The 14,872-nt window shown below is 49.7% G+C and overlaps 2 protein-coding genes across 2 annotated transcripts in view; one reads left to right on the top strand and one right to left on the bottom strand.

The window, feature by feature from the left end:
• Nucleotides 1–4,674, top strand: part of LAMB3 (laminin, beta 3) — a 44,023-nt gene extending 39,349 nt beyond the window's left edge. The window contains exons 16-21 of the mRNA XM_010002101.1: nucleotides 624–768; nucleotides 1,923–2,130; nucleotides 3,104–3,245; nucleotides 3,359–3,535; nucleotides 3,936–4,089; nucleotides 4,538–4,674. Coding sequence (XP_010000403.1) covers nucleotides 624–768; nucleotides 1,923–2,130; nucleotides 3,104–3,245; nucleotides 3,359–3,535; nucleotides 3,936–4,089; nucleotides 4,538–4,674 — 963 coding nt within the window. The remainder of the gene's footprint in view (nucleotides 1–623; nucleotides 769–1,922; nucleotides 2,131–3,103; nucleotides 3,246–3,358; nucleotides 3,536–3,935; nucleotides 4,090–4,537) is intronic.
• A 2,203-nt stretch (nucleotides 4,675–6,877) lies between these two features.
• The window catches only part of CAMK1G (calcium/calmodulin-dependent protein kinase IG), an 8,456-nt gene continuing 461 nt past the window's right edge, over nucleotides 6,878–14,872 (bottom strand). The window contains exons 2-11 of the mRNA XM_010001756.1: nucleotides 13,044–13,172; nucleotides 12,502–12,576; nucleotides 11,628–11,766; nucleotides 11,371–11,494; nucleotides 10,714–10,789; nucleotides 10,084–10,196; nucleotides 9,161–9,239; nucleotides 8,649–8,736; nucleotides 7,481–7,908; nucleotides 6,878–6,971 (exon numbers count right to left, since the gene is read on the bottom strand). Of these exons, the coding sequence (XP_010000058.1) occupies nucleotides 6,878–6,971; nucleotides 7,481–7,908; nucleotides 8,649–8,736; nucleotides 9,161–9,239; nucleotides 10,084–10,196; nucleotides 10,714–10,789; nucleotides 11,371–11,494; nucleotides 11,628–11,766; nucleotides 12,502–12,576; nucleotides 13,044–13,172 (1,345 nt within the window). The remainder of the gene's footprint in view (nucleotides 6,972–7,480; nucleotides 7,909–8,648; nucleotides 8,737–9,160; nucleotides 9,240–10,083; nucleotides 10,197–10,713; nucleotides 10,790–11,370; nucleotides 11,495–11,627; nucleotides 11,767–12,501; nucleotides 12,577–13,043; nucleotides 13,173–14,872) is intronic.

Genomic DNA, 14,872 nt, shown 5'->3' with positions numbered 1-14,872 from the left:
AGTGCGGGCAGCGCGGCTGGTGAGTGCGGGCAGGGCTGCCCGTCCTGCCCGGGGGCAGCTGCCAGGAAACGCCCCGTCCCGAACTCTGCCGGAGACTTGATGTTTTGGGCAGCGGCAGAAATTGGGGAGTTTTTGAGGGGGAGGGTTCCTGCTGGGCCTGCGGGTCCTGCTTCCCCCCAGCACAGGAGCCGCGGGTCTGGGACTGTCGTGGGGAAGCCTTGTCCTCCTCGTTTGGGGTTAGCATGGCAGAAGGGATGGGGATGTCAAACACCTCTGAATCCCCAGGTTTATCTGCTCCAGCACTGGGTGCAATTGGTGTTAGGGTGGTTGCAGCTCCTTCAGTGCCCTCTCGGGTGCTGGCAGAGATAAAGTGAGTTTTCAAACTCATTTGACATAATTTCAGAGATGTTTTAAAAAGCTAAATGGCAGTGCCCCTGGTTGAGAGTTTCCTTTGCAAATCCAACCTTCTGTCTTTACCGTTTACAAACCTTTAAAGCAGTGGGGTATTGAGTGTGGGAACAGCATCATCTCAGTGCCTTGCCCGGGTGGCTGGAGGCTGAGGTGGGGCTGCTGGGGTTCCAGGTCAACAAGAAATGGCTCCAGCAGGATATTGTTGTTTGCAGATTGAAACGACAGAGACGTCTGTGAGTGAGATTCAAAGCAGCACCCGGCGGCTGGTGGAGCAGGTGACGGGGACAAGGACCCAGATGGAGGGGGACGTGCGGCGCATCCAGCAGTTCATCCAGCAGGTCCGGAGCTTCTTGTCAGGTAGTGAGGGCTCTGCAGGCTGTGAAGCCTGTCTGTGCAGGTTGACTTGTGCACAGAGAAAACTCATCTTTGCAGTGATGTGGTGTGTGAGAGCACAGCACGAGGGCGTCTGCTCAGCAGCCACCCCAGCTAAGCCCTCAGATATCCAGTTCGTCTGCACGTGGGTATTTATGTAGCAAGGGTAGTGCCCAGCCTCTGGGATGGCACGGCAGACCTGAGCAGTGCTTCCTGACATGTGAAGAAGACATTTCAGCAGTATAAAAACCTGTGATTTTTGTCAGCAGTTGCAGTTTGCCCAGCTAACTTGCTCAGGCTTGACTGTGCTGTTCAAATTGACCCAAATTATTCCTGACTGGTTTATCTGTGTCAGCTCTCCTGGGATGTCACCAGGGCAGACCCTGCCTGCTTCCTCCTGGGGACATTTGGGGCCATCCCTGAGATCCATGGGGCAGAAGGTACCACACAACCTTGACCTTCTGTATGCAGGGCTTCATAGAGGGGTCTCCCAATGTCCCCCCATGAGCTGCTCTCAAATATTACCTCTAAAAGAATGAACTGAATTAACATAAGTGGAAAGCAGGAGGAGCAGCCTTTTGTCTGCAGCAGGGACAACACCTTGCTCTGGGTCCTGGTCTCTGCTACAGAGCCTTGTACCATCTCTGGGGCTCAAGGACAAGCCTGTCCCCATGCTGGTGCTCTCCAAGGATTTGCAATTGTCATTGACCTGATGTGGAAAGTTTACCAGCAACACTCACTGACCAGAGATGAGCAGACTATTAATCAGAGGAGAATTCCTTGTTGTCCTATAAACCAATGGGATGACTTATTGTTCACAGACAGATTGTAATAACATAATGAGTCTCATGAGCATTAGCTGAATAAGAAAATCAGGTCATTTGGTGCTGCCTGGTGTTAATGATGAGTGAAGATATTTCTGAGCTAATCCCTGGGCTGATGTCCCTTGGGCTTTGCCTGCTTCTGATTCCTCAGTTGTGCGAACTTTTATTTGTGAAGTAGAAAAAGGCTTACCTTGAAACACAACCTCATCACTGTGTGTGTGAGAGCATGAGTGGGCACCTGCCCTCGACCTTCCTGGTATTTCCACTCCTGCCTTTCCCCCCTCCCGTTCCTGACCCTGTCTGTTTGCTCTGCAGACAAGGACATGGACCCTGCCACTATCCAGCAGATCAGCGAGTCTGTTCTCTCCCTGCACCTCCCCACGGATGCTGCTGCAGTCCTGAGGAAAATGACTGAGATCCAAAATATGGCAGCTAAGCTGCAGTGCCCGGAGAACATCCTGGCCCAGACGGCCGAGGACATGGCCAGGGCCAAGCAGCTGCAGCAGCAGGCAGAACAAGCCAGGTCAGCTGGGGTTCAAGGTCGGTTGGGGCTCAAGGGCACTCAGCTGGGGTCACTACTGACTTGCACAATGCAAAGATTTAGCCCAGGATCCTCTATGTCCACACAGTGCCTGAAAGAATGAGTCTGTCATCTCTGCAGACATTTCCCTGGTGTCCTGATACAAGTAAGGGATCTGGCTGCCAAGAGCAGGTCTTGTTACAGGTGCTAGAACAAGAAGGTCCTTACCAAAAGTAACAGAGGATTTTCTCTATCTCTTGAGTCCCTGTGATGAGATGACAGGGCTGCCCTGGCATTACTCGGTATTCGTGACCTACATCCTAGTTGCACAAGAGAGCATGAGGAGATTAAATGGGCTATTTGTTTTCTCGGTGAAAGTTGGGAGGATTATCCCATGGTCCCTTAAAAACTAATTACAGAGTGTCCTTGCAAATTTGGAGCATCTACTTTGTCACGTGTTGACTTGCAGCAATATCCTGGTGAGAAGGCCAGCGGGATAAGTACGTAAACTCCTTGATAGTGTCTGACACCTGCTTAACCTGCTGGCAGTGATGAGACAAGGGAGTCTGGCTTTCTGCAGGGAGCCCTGTCACCCACCCTGAGTAGTCCCACTGCAGGCAGAGAAGTGTTCATTGAAGCTGGTTCAGTGGTGATTGCTTTCCCCTCAGTACCTTTTCTTGCACTACTTGCAGAATAAAGATTTCTAACTAGTTTAAAGGAAGGTTTTTCTCTCCCCTTCTCAGTTTGTCTTCTCTGCCTGGGGGCATGAAATGGAAATAACACTTGTCTCCAAGGAAAACCAGCTGGAGGGCAGTGTGTCCAGATGGGCTTGTGGCTTTTGGGGGAAGGAGAGTGCAGCCTTCTCAGTCACAATCCTGTCTTGCTTCTCAGGCTTCTTTCTTTAGCCTCTACAGCCCTGACTTCCAGCCCATGCAACCACCCGTGCTTACTCTGAGTGTTTCCCACCTTTCCCCAGGAACCGGGCGAATGCCATGGAAGGCAACGTGGAGGAGGTGCTGGGGAACCTGCGACAAGCCAACACGGTGCTCCTGGAGGCCCGGGGAGCCATCAGGGGCTCCAGCTCCTCCCTCCGCTTCATCCAGGAGCGCGTCGATGAGGTAGGTGACGCGTGGTGACTTCCCAGGTACCCACACCGTGCCCTGCTCACCGCTCCTTCCAAACTTCCCCACTTGGCAGCTTCCCTTCCTAACGTGGGGCTCTCTGCTTTCAGATCGAGGCCGTTCTTGGTCCTGCTGAGAAGAACCTGCAGGCCATGGTGGCCCAGCTGGCGGGACTGGGGGAGCAGCTCTCGGCGCTGCAGGGCAGGGCGGCCCAGAACAGGCAGCGGGGCAGCGCGGTGGGGCAGGCGGGCAGCGCGGCGGGGCAGCGGGCACGCAGCACACAGCAGGTATGTCTGCAGCCCTGCCACACCTCCCTGCTGCTCTTGGCACAGCCAGTGTGTCCTGGCTCCGTTCTGGAGGAGCCAAGAAGCCTTTCTTGCTCAGGCCACGGCATTGCCCTGTCACTCCTTATTCATCTGGTGCAGCCTCACGCTACTGAAGTTTTTCCAGGACCTTCCTCAATCCTAATGTTTTTTAGTGGAAACTTCTCTCTGCTGTGTCTCCTGCCTGAGGCAGAGCAGCCCATTCAGCTGCCACTCAGCATCTCTTGGAGCACATCAAACTGTCACGCGTTTGCATAACATGGTGGCAGAGCTCTTGGGCAGTGTCCATTTAATATCTAAAAAATCCTCTTTCCCCCAGTCTATCTTCTTGATCCTACCTGCCCTGCTTATTTCTTTTCCACAGGCTTTTGAACAAGTGAAGCAAATGTACACTGAGCTGAAGGGAAGGATGGAGCAGAGCCCAGCCCTGGGAGAGCAGGGCAGCAGGGTGCAAAGCATAGACCTGGAGGCACAGGCTCTCTTTGAGGAAACTTTGGCCATGATGCTCAAGATGGAAAGTAAGACCCTTTGTGAACTCAGTGTAATGATTTCATGCAGTGGGAAAAGGCTTTTGATTCCCAGCAGGGCGAGGGAAAGAAATTATGAGGAAGACAAGGCAGCTTTGGCAGTGAGATAGTGCAGATTTGGGCTGCGTCTGCTGGTGCTGAGCCAGTCGATTTAGAATTTGCTGGGGTGTGTGGGTGGCTGTGGAAGGGATGCCCTGCCTGCTGATGTACCTCTGTCTTCTTTCATGTGCTCGCTTCAGTTTTTAAGCATTCAAAAGTAATGGCTTTGTTTGGAACAGTGTGTTGGGGTTTTCTGATGGGGAGAAGGGGGAATGCAGGAGGAGGTGATGCTGGTTTTCCTTGCCCCACTAGGGCTATGGAAGGGGAGGTGAAGGCTCAGCCCAACCTGCCCTCCTTCTGTCCCATCACCACTTAACCCTTTCTGGCCCTCTCTCCTCAGCTTTAGAGGTGGAAATTCAGGAAAGCAACAAGGCTTTGATGTCCAAGTCAGCCAGGCTGTCGGGCCTGGAGAAGCAGGTGGGAAGGATCCGAGATGCCATCAGCAAGCGAGTCGCCTACTACGAGAGCTGCTCCTGAGCACTGACTGCTGGATTGATCCCCATTTTCCAGCTGGAGTTCTCATGTGCCCAGTGTCACTATTCCTAGTAAACTGAGTTTCCATACCTCTGGAAAACAGCTGCACTGAGCCAAAGGAGCAGCCCCCTGGAGAGGGCTCACCCTGGCTGGACTGGCTGGAGCTTCCCGTGGTTGAAGATAAAAGAGGGAGAGACATTGTCTTCACTGCAAATAAAAACATCCCCAAAGCTGTTATTCCCAAAGGGCTTTATAAACCAAGACATCCTTCCTTTTCCTTGTTTTAGACTATTCAAGCTCTTGAGGCTGAATGTCACTATTCAAATTAAAGCCCTCACGTGGGGCCCTTTCATACTTTTTACCTACATTGTAGTTAATCCTTAAAACTCTCTGTGGCTTCTTTCTTCAAAGAACCAGATCACAGAAATGGAGAACTTTATCTCTGTCATATCTGTATAAACGTACCATATTTATACAAATAAGAGAAATGCCACCTCATACTTAAAGGTGAAGTCGAATCTCTTGTTGACTTTTCTGCCACAATCTGTTTATTTACTGTGCAACACTTGCCAGAGAAATGCCAGAGGGAGCAGGTCTGTGGATGCACAGGGAACACTGAGCATGGATTTAATAGACTGTTTCCACATCAGATTTCTATGAATAACCAACAGGCACTTTACAAAACAAAACTCAGCTTTATTAAGCAAGTATTTATTGTGCAATTACAGACTTGGAGGCAGGGAATTTAGACCTTGCTGTGATTATTATCAGACATATGGAGGTTGCTAGCAGGTTGCCTCTCCTTCTGTAGCTGAAGTGAGAACTGGGCAGCTGGTCGATGCGGAACTTCCGAGTGCTGAAGCCTGGGACTAACTGAAACCCAAGGAGAGGACAGGATGCAGATTGTCAAAAGGACTGAGCTGCCACTGAGTAAAACTCTGCATGGCTTTGGTTCATAGGGTTCCTGTTGTGCAGTGCATTTATTGTGCCTTGGACAACTAAGCAGTACACAGAAAACAAAAGCTTATAGCACTGAGCAATGCTGTATGGATAATATACACTGAATATGCCAGCAGCAGCCTCAGCCTTTCCCTCGCTAAAGAGCTGCCCTCCAGCTTTAATGATCCAGAAGCCCCCCGAGGTCACTGCACGGGTGGATTCCTGGGATAAAGGTGCTGCTGGGGCCCTGCTCCTGGTGCTGCTGCCGCCCCGGGCGGGACACAGCCCCGTGCTGGCGAGCACTGTTGATGTCTGAAGTGCAGGGAAGAGTAAAACAGCCCTTCTGTGTCTGCAAGAGAGAGGATTTCAACTGAGGGTTGAAATTTTGTTTCACTAGGCTGCCACGTTCAAAACGGGCTCTGTTAACAAGCAGTAGCATGGGGGTTAGAGCAGCTTAGATCCCTTTGTCTGCCTTGTTTATAAAGGGTTATTACAAGATTGATCATGGGAATGGACCTTTTGGAGCCTATTGCAGACTTTGCATTTGTCTCTTCTATGAATGCTTTGTACATTACAGCCCTGCTGTTGTGATCTTGTCAGTAGGGAGTGTGTAAGAGATGACAGGATGTAGCTACTTCATGTGGAGCTTTGGAGAACTATGCTGGCATGTGCTCCCTTTGAGGAACAGTCTTATGGCAGGATCTAATAGAAATACTTCTCACTGCTCATATAGATGTGGAGCAAATGATAACAATTTAGCTAGTTCAGAATTAATCCAAGCTATGGTGAAATAGGCTGAAACTTTCATGATTGAACTCTGCTCAACTACAAAAGGAACCTCTCTGTGCTCTGCTCTCTGGTAACAAAGGAACTTAAACTGACCTGCCTGGACCAAACTTGGGATAGGGAATAGCCCTTCAGGCTGCAGAGATGTCCTGTCTACACTTGGCCATGGACCAGCCCTTTGTCAGCCCTTTGCTCCTGGTCACAGCTTCAGAGCCCTAATCCCAGATGATAAAGCTGTGAAACCCAGTGAGCAGCTTTGAATAGCTGCAGAGTTTGCTAGGACAGGTCCACACTTGGCTTCCTTTCACATGCTTTGTCTGTTGCAGAACACCTGAGAGCCCATTAATTTCATGTACAATCACTTTGCTATTTGTGCCTTTCCCTTTTTCACACCATAATGGGATGAACTAGGAGCAGCTGGGGAGTGGGGTGAGGAGCACTTACCACTGGCCATGCGGGGAGCCTGGTGGCTGCCTCCTCATCACATGATCAGACACACTCCAGTTTGCCCAGTGCCACAGTGAGAAGAGTGTTTGCCAGTTTTCATTGGAACAAGAACTTCTGATTTGAAATGACTGCTCGGAAATGGAAGAATCAGAAGAGAAAGAAGGAAAGAGAGAGCAATATTTAAAATCTTTCTGTAAGTGAAGTTACATTCTTAATACAAAAGAACATCAGCTGCTGAAAGCAAAGTGGAGCTGGTGCAAGTCAGTGCTGCAGCAGAGTCTGGTGCTCAGCACCAGCTGAGCCATTGGCATCAGCAGCTTCATCCACCAGCACTTGCAGTTTTGGGAAGCAAATGCTCCAGTCAGTGGAGTGTGGCAGCTGAGCCCTGCAGCCTGGGCTCACTGCAGGCTCTGGCACCCAGCCTGGGCAAGGTGCCTCACCTGATGCTCCTACCAGCATGGGAGGCACTTGGCTGAGCACCACTCTCCAGCCAGTCAAGTGTTTGCTTCTGTGCTTGTTCCTCCCCCCTCTCTACTTTCAGGTGGGGCTGGCAACTGAAGTGCCAGGCAACTCCTTCTGGAGCTGGTTATTCCCATATATTTTGCTGGAATTTATGGCTAATGACCTGGATACCTACTGGGATTTTGAAGATTTTTTAAGCAGCACTGTCTCGGAGCAGAAGGACATCTTTGTTTTCTCATGCCCCACACAGGCAGGTTTGCAGCCACAAGAAGTTCTGGTTGGTGTGCTGTGGTTCTCCTGCAGGACGGGGCTGCTGCCCCTGGGCACAGACCCGTTCCTCGAGGGACTCTGCAGCTTCTCTTCTCTCATTCCTGTGTCTTGCTCCAGCTGAGTGTGGGGGTTTGGACATCCCTGCCTGGGATCCAGAGGGAGTGACGTGTCCTTTCCTTGGTTGGGTGTTGCTGACTGGGTGGCTGTGGTGGGGGTGCTGAGTCTGGACACCTCTGAGTCCTGTGTCATGGAGAGGGAGCTCTCGGCTGCTGCGTGCCCGTTCATGTGGAGCTTCCTCATGTGGTGCACCACGGCGGCTGCGTTGAAGGCTTGCTGGGGAGGAGGAGAGAGACCCCAGGGTGAGCCCCCAGGGGAGCCTGCTGGAGGGAAGGGGCTGCTCCCAGGCTCTGGCTGGGCATGAGGTGGGCAGTGCTGGGCTGGGGAGCACCACCTGTGTGCACAGGGTGGGCAAAGAGAGACCTGCTCGTCCTGGGCATGAACACCCTGAGTGCAAGTGGGGGAGGCTTTGAGGGTCATGACCACTTCTACATGAGGAAACCAGGGAGGGCAGCTGTAAATTATCCTGCAGTGTGAAATGGAGACTAGGGCTGAGTTTTAAATGTGTTCATTTGAAATGCTGCCCTACATGTGGTTCCCATGGTATTCCTTCCTCCACCTAGATTCTTACTAAAACTCTTGATATATATATGAGGTACCAATTAATCTTCAAAGCTGAAAGGAGGAAATGCTGGATTAAGCTCCCAGAAAGATCTACTGATGGAGCAAGGCCTCCGTATAAAGGCAGTAATAATCCTTTTCCCCCTCCTGGACTGTCTTGGCAAGGCCACCACAGAGCAGTGTTTGTGGCCATCCTACCAGTGTGCATTGCAGCAGGGAACATCTGTCCCAACACACTCCAAACAGTAACTGCTCCACAGTTTTCAGGCAGCCTTGGGTGGGTCTCAGCTTTTGGGTGCTTCCCCCCCCCAGCTGCAGCCTGGTGTGTTGCTGGGTGGCAGCGACTGGCATTTGTTAGAGAAATGGCTCTGGGCTCCCAGCAGCAAACCACTTACCCTCCACTTGCTCTTTGCAAAGTTTTTCTGAATCTGAGCACTGACAGATGGGTAGATGTCACGGTGCAGGGCTGTGTTTCCATTAATCCTGCAGATGGGGAGAGAAGAAAATGGGCTCGTAGGCAGATGGCATTTGTAAGGCATTCCACATTCTGGAGGCAGCTAACTGCTTTGTACGTTCAATCAGCAATAATTAAACCCAAAGGAGAAACAGCAACAAAATGTAACACAAACACACACTTCAAAGCTTGGAAAAGCTCAGGGTGGGATTTCTTCTTCGCCTCTCTGTTTATGGAGGCAAGTGTGCACAAACTGCAGCTGTAATTATTCATCATTTTCTTTCTTTGCACACAAAACATGAAACCCCCAGGGCCACGTGGAGGCAGACGGTGACGTTAATAAGGGGGGCTGGGGGGACACCCCTGTGTTCAGCTCCAGCAGCACGTGGAGGGAGAGCTGGAGGCTGGTAGATGCCTGTGGCCACCAGCCATGGCCAGGTCCCCTCTGCTCACCAGGGGTGTCGAAGGGCCTCTTCACAGCTGAACCTTGTGTTGGGGTTTTTGTCCAGCAAATGCCTGATGAAATCCTTGGCTGTTTGGGAGAGGAGCAGAAGCAGAGAGAAAAGGTTATTTTTCCTTTGTTCCAAGTTATGACCCTAAATAGGACATGGCCAAGGAGGAGGTGTTCATAGCACTTCATTCATCCTCTGAAGGGAGATGTTTGCAGTGAGGGGCTCCAGATGAAAAAAACGGGGATGTACCAGCCTTCAGGCTTAGATTACATGAATTTCAGTTGAATTATTCAGCTAAGAGTAACTCTGGAAAGCACCAGAAAGTGCAAACTGAGCTGAGTTAGAAGTTGCCTTAAAGAGCACTTGCATCCCTCCCATTTTTTGTTTGATTTTGTTTGTTGGTTGTTGTTTTTTTGCAGGGAGGATTGCAGTGTTTGTTATTAAGTCCTGACAAACCTCCTGCTACTTTTGTTTGTATGTATAAAAGATTGATTTTCAAAACATGCTGCCAAGATGCTGGTTTCAGTAAACTCTGTGGAGATGAGCTCCACAGGCGGGTTAGTCTGGTGGGAGGGTGCAGTGGTGGCTGCCATGGGTCGCTGTGTGGCTGGAGGGAAATGTGACCTGATGGGAAGAAAAGCAAAGGAGAAGAGAAAAATAAAAAAGAAAAGAAAACAGAAAATCCAGGTGAAAAAAACCCTGAGTTCCCCTGTTTCCAAGGGAAACCTGAGCCCACTTCTGAGCTCACTAATCATCTGGGAAAATCAGAGTTCTGTTAATGAGGCTTCAGCAGAAGATGCTGCATTCCAGGCAGGAGAGCAGTATCCTGAGGGGTGTCTGGGGGTGCACGGGGGCTCGTGGGTGCAGGGCCCTGGGGTGTAGCTGTGGGAGGGGGAGCAGCACTTCCCGGGGCTGGAGCTTTACCTGACTCTGAGATATCGTCCCAAAACGGAGACTCGAACTCATAGTAGCCTTCCTTGATCTTTTCAAACAGTTTGGACTCGGTCTCTTCGTAGAAGGGAGGGTACCCACAGAGCCTGGAACAGAGCAGAGACCCGTGGCCCTGAGCAGCCCTGGCTGGGCTGGCACCACGACCAGCAGGGAGAGGGGGCAGAGAGGGCTGCTCTGTCCACCCCTCTGTCCCTCACCTCCCCGTGTGGCAGTAAAGCTGCAGAAAAGAGTTAAAAACGTGACTGCAGCTGCCAAAGGACAAAGGCACAGCTGGTGCAGAGCTGTGTGGTGTGGGAGGAAACGAGACAAAAAGAACTGAGGAGGATTGAACGGTGTTTGTGGGCAACTGGGAAGGAACAAAGCGAAGGATGAGGCACATAATAGAGAAAATGGGATCCCTTTCAGCTCCAGCGGTTGATTCCCCACATCCCTTTCATTTCTATGGTCTAGTGAGTTGGTGCAAAGGAAGAAACCAGCCCTGCTGTGTTCCTGCAGCAAGCTGGGAGGTTGGGCAGCACCTCTGCCTGCACTGCCTCTGCTGGGGCGTGGGGAGGAGTGGGGAGACTGGGGAAAATGAGCAGGATGTGGTTTGCTCCTACTCACAGGATGTAGGTGATGACTCCAATGGACCAGCAGTCCACAGCTTTGCTGTACGGTTTCTGGGCGAGCACTTCAGGGGCTGCAGAACAGCAAAGCCAAGTGAACATTCAAAGCAAGAATAAATTATCTAATACTGGGAGAAGTCAGAGTTTCTTGTGCACTCGGCCTCTGAGGGGCCAGTGCAAAGAACCAGGCAGTAACAGGCCCATTTACCAGCAGGACTGGTCTGTGCTTTTTGTATCTATTTTTATGCCATTGAATAGAAAGAACCATCGACAATTTCTGCCTGCACCCTGAGGTTTTAACTAGTGAGCTGTGGATCAAGCCAATGCAGTCTAGTGAATATTAAACTAAATCCCATTGTGTTAAAATTATTTTTGTGATTTTTTCAACAAATAAGTGACTACCACTGAAATATATTGCTCTTAAAATGATCCTTTTCTTTGCATTTTTACACATTCTGTGATTTTGCAGCCTGCACACTTATTTGCAGCCCAGTCTGTATCTGGTCCACAAAGTGCATCTGTGAGTAACATGTTGTTGATGTAATTATATAGATATATATATTTATTTCCCTTTCTGCTAGGCAATGCACTGTACCACCACAAACTTCTTCCAGAGAATCCACCAGCACAAGCCCATTCCTGATCCTTGGCTTACCAACATATCCTGGAGTCCCACAGGCAGTGGACATGATGCCATTCTGCTCCATTTTAGACAAGCCAAAGTCTGTGATCATGATTTTGGAGTTCTCTTCAGGAGTAAGGTAAAGAAGGTTTTCAGGCTGTGAACACAGAGAGGTTGGATTTTGTGGTAGAAAACTAGAAAGCAGCAACAGGGTCCTGGGACAGAGCCTGTGCAGCCTGTGGTCACACCTGCTCCCCAGGGAGGGGAGGTTGCTGAGGGACAGGTCTCACCTTCAGGTCTCTGTGAACTATTCCATTCTCATGCAGATACTTCACTGCTGTCAGGACCTGGTGGATCACCACACTGGCATCTTTCTCAGTGTAAACTCCTCGTTCCAAAATGCGGTCGAAAAGTTCCCCCCCAGACACCCTGTGTGAGCAAACGGGAGGTCAGAGAGAAAAAGACTGAAAAGAAAATTAAACAAAGCTAATCGTGCTTCTGGGTGCAGGGCAAGAGAACGTCCTGGTCCTTTTACAACTGCACCTGGTCCACGGGCAACAGATTTTGTGAGGCTGAGAGGCTGATGGACACTGGAGTGTGGTTTCAGGGTACCAGTAAGCATTGCTGGCAAACCTAGGGAATCTGGATGAGGCTCTGAGGCAATTCCCAGGAGGTCTGAGCTGCAGGCACCCAGCGCCCTGGGCAGGGCTGCCTCCAGGCTCTGCCACACAAGCAGATTTGTGGATTTTGGGGTGGCTGCTCTTAGTACATTTGCAAGTTAGCAGTAGCAGGCAGGTGCTCAGGGCTGATGCCCACAGTAGCTGCCTTCTCTGCTGCTGACGTGATGCTTTCATTTCTAGAAACCCTGCATGGCACAGCTTTAATTAGAAGTACTTCTGTCTCTGCCCTGCTAAACTGTGATGAATTAATTTGCATAAATCTATCCTAATCTTGGTTTAAAACCTGGATGCTAAAATGAGCATGGGCCAAGGCAGAATGAGAAGTGTCCGGGTTGGTTCAAGCCGTGCGGTGGTGGGAGGTGTTTGCATGACTCTTGTGCTGCAGCTTCTTCACAAGCAGGACTCTGGGTGCAAGTGTGTCACCCTGGCCCTGCCATGCTCCCTCCTCCATGGGCCATAAAGAAATAGCTCTGCTGATACTTACAGCTGCATGACCAGGTAGTAGTGGGTTGTGCTCTCGTAAATGTCTTCTAAAGTCACGATGTTTTCATGCTTTATCCTGCAAAGATAAATATGGGTGAGAAAAAAGCCCTGCAAGGACAAAGTGTCTTCTCAAGTGGGAAACCCAAAAGTTGTCTTCTTTTAATCACCCCCCTTCCCTGTGTGGCAGGGAATCCTTGGCTGCCAGCTCCCTTGGGAGCACCAGGCACCAGCAGAGGACCAGACCTTTGTTTTAAGCAGCTCCCTGCCCCACGTTGGGGGCGTAACTGGGACTGCAGAAGCATTAACTCTGGGTCTCCTTTCCCTGCCTGCTGCTCTGCTGCATCTGTCTCATTCCACAGGTCTGGGGTTACAAACCCAGCAGTGCAATGAGAAAAAAAACTTTATTAATCTAATAATTCACAACACTATTTATATATTCTTTGAAAAGATGCACTTGTTCCTGTATATTATTCTTACTGTAGAGCCACGTGTCTTGGGCAAGGACATTTGTTCTATTTCACGTGACAATGTGGATATACTCACTTCCTCAGCACTGCTATTTCATTATCCAAGCTGCTGTCCCTTGTGAGAGGAGATTTCTTGATGCACTTCAGAGCAAAGAGCTGGCCAGTGCTCCTGTGCTTCACTAGGAACACTTCTGAAAAGGCTCCTCTGCAGAAAAGAGAGGTTGTACTTCAGCAGGTGCTTCTGCTCTGAACCAGGTTACTCACAGAGAGGAAAAACCAAGAAAAAGCAATATGGTAGTGATTGAACCCTTAAGTAGATGCTGATTGTAAAGCTGGAACTACATCTCCAGTAGCCCCCAAACTTAGGATGTTCCATGCAAGATGATGCAATATGCAGAAAAAACTATTTCTCTGTTAGGAGAGAAAAGGTTATTTTTGCACAGTTCATCCTGAAGCTGTGTTGAGGTAGTGGACAAAAAAGAACCCTGCAAAGAAATGAAATCACACCCCTTGGGGATGTCTGTAAAGAGTCTGCAAAGTGTTTTACTGCTGTTGCAGTCCAGGTGTACCAGCCAAGCTGCTGTATCTGAAGTGCACAGTAACTGGGTAATCTCAGTTCATATTTTCAGTCCACATGGAGTGTGTTTTCCTTTCTGCAGAGCCTGCTAATCCCTGTGTGCCCTTTGTCACAGGCTGCCCGGGAGGGTCTCCCACATTCCCACAGGGTTCAGCCCAGGGACCAGCAGGTGTTTATAACGTGCCTAAAGCTCACAATCCTGTTAGGGGTTTGTCTCCGGCAGCTCAACACGTGTCTCGGGATAGTGACAGTGCCAGGTCAGTCCTCAATAATCCTCATCAAATGAGCAACAGATTAATTGATGGCAGTTAAATGGAGGACCTGGACTCTGCCAGAACTGGTTCCTACCAAGGATGAAGGATTCCTTTAAAAAAAAACCACAACAACAAACCCAACTGAAACCCCAACCAAAAACCCCGGTCGATGTTTGGGGAGGCAGCCCCCCGGGCTGTGGGGCTCTGCTGCACTCACTGAGCTCCCTGCAATGGTCTTGTCTCTTCTGGCCCAAACTGCACTTGGTGTTGGGACCTTTTCCTTGTTTCACACATTTTTCTCCTTCCATCTATAAAAACTCTGAAGGCTGTTTTGTGGAAATGCCTTTCAAGTTCTTGAAGGGAACAGGGACATCCTTGCTCAGGTTCCTCATCCAAGAGATGCTGGGAAGGGGCAGGCATTTTCCAGGTCATTTTAGGTCACAGATCTTAATTTATATTCTTTGGCTGAAGCAGCACATGTGGGAAAAAAATTTCCAATTTCTAATGCTGAATTTCCCCATTAATGTAATAGTAGGAAATTAACAACCTACAAATCAGATGCTGGGACATCTGTTCTATATAGCTGTCCCAAACAGTTTATAATAATTATGTCCTTTATTAAAAAATTATTAATCAACAAGTTGGCTAGGAGAGAACAAAGCTTTTTCTTACCTCATTCCTTTAGAGAAAGCTGCTGGCTGATGTAACTGATTTCTGAGGCTGACCAGGGACGTGATAATTTAAAATGTCTCCCAGCTCTGGAGTAGCTGTTTTTTGGGAGCTTTGCCGTGGGTTCTACAGTCACTGAAAATGTGGCAGTGACAGAACTTGCTGGTGGAGGTAATTCAATTCCTCCTCCACCTCCTCGGAAATGTTTTCTTGTCTCACTCGCATGAATAGGCAAATTAAGCCAGTATCTCTCAGAGAAATGTCGTACAACTCCAACATCTTTGTTCTTGTTTTCATCCCCCAACTGAGTCAGGGTTTTTATCAGCTAAATATATGACTTGTTATTATAATACCTCTCCCAGAGCCATCCTTTGGCCTTGCTTGACCCTGCAGCAGCAGCAGACC

Source organism: Chaetura pelagica, unplaced genomic scaffold, assembly GCF_000747805.2.
Source record: "Chaetura pelagica isolate M959 unplaced genomic scaffold, ChaPel_1.0 scaffold181, whole genome shotgun sequence".
Lineage (NCBI taxonomy): Eukaryota > Metazoa > Chordata > Aves > Apodiformes > Apodidae > Chaetura > Chaetura pelagica.
The sequence above is the reverse complement of the archived record's forward strand: the minus strand, read 5'-3'. Positions and strand labels throughout refer to the sequence as shown.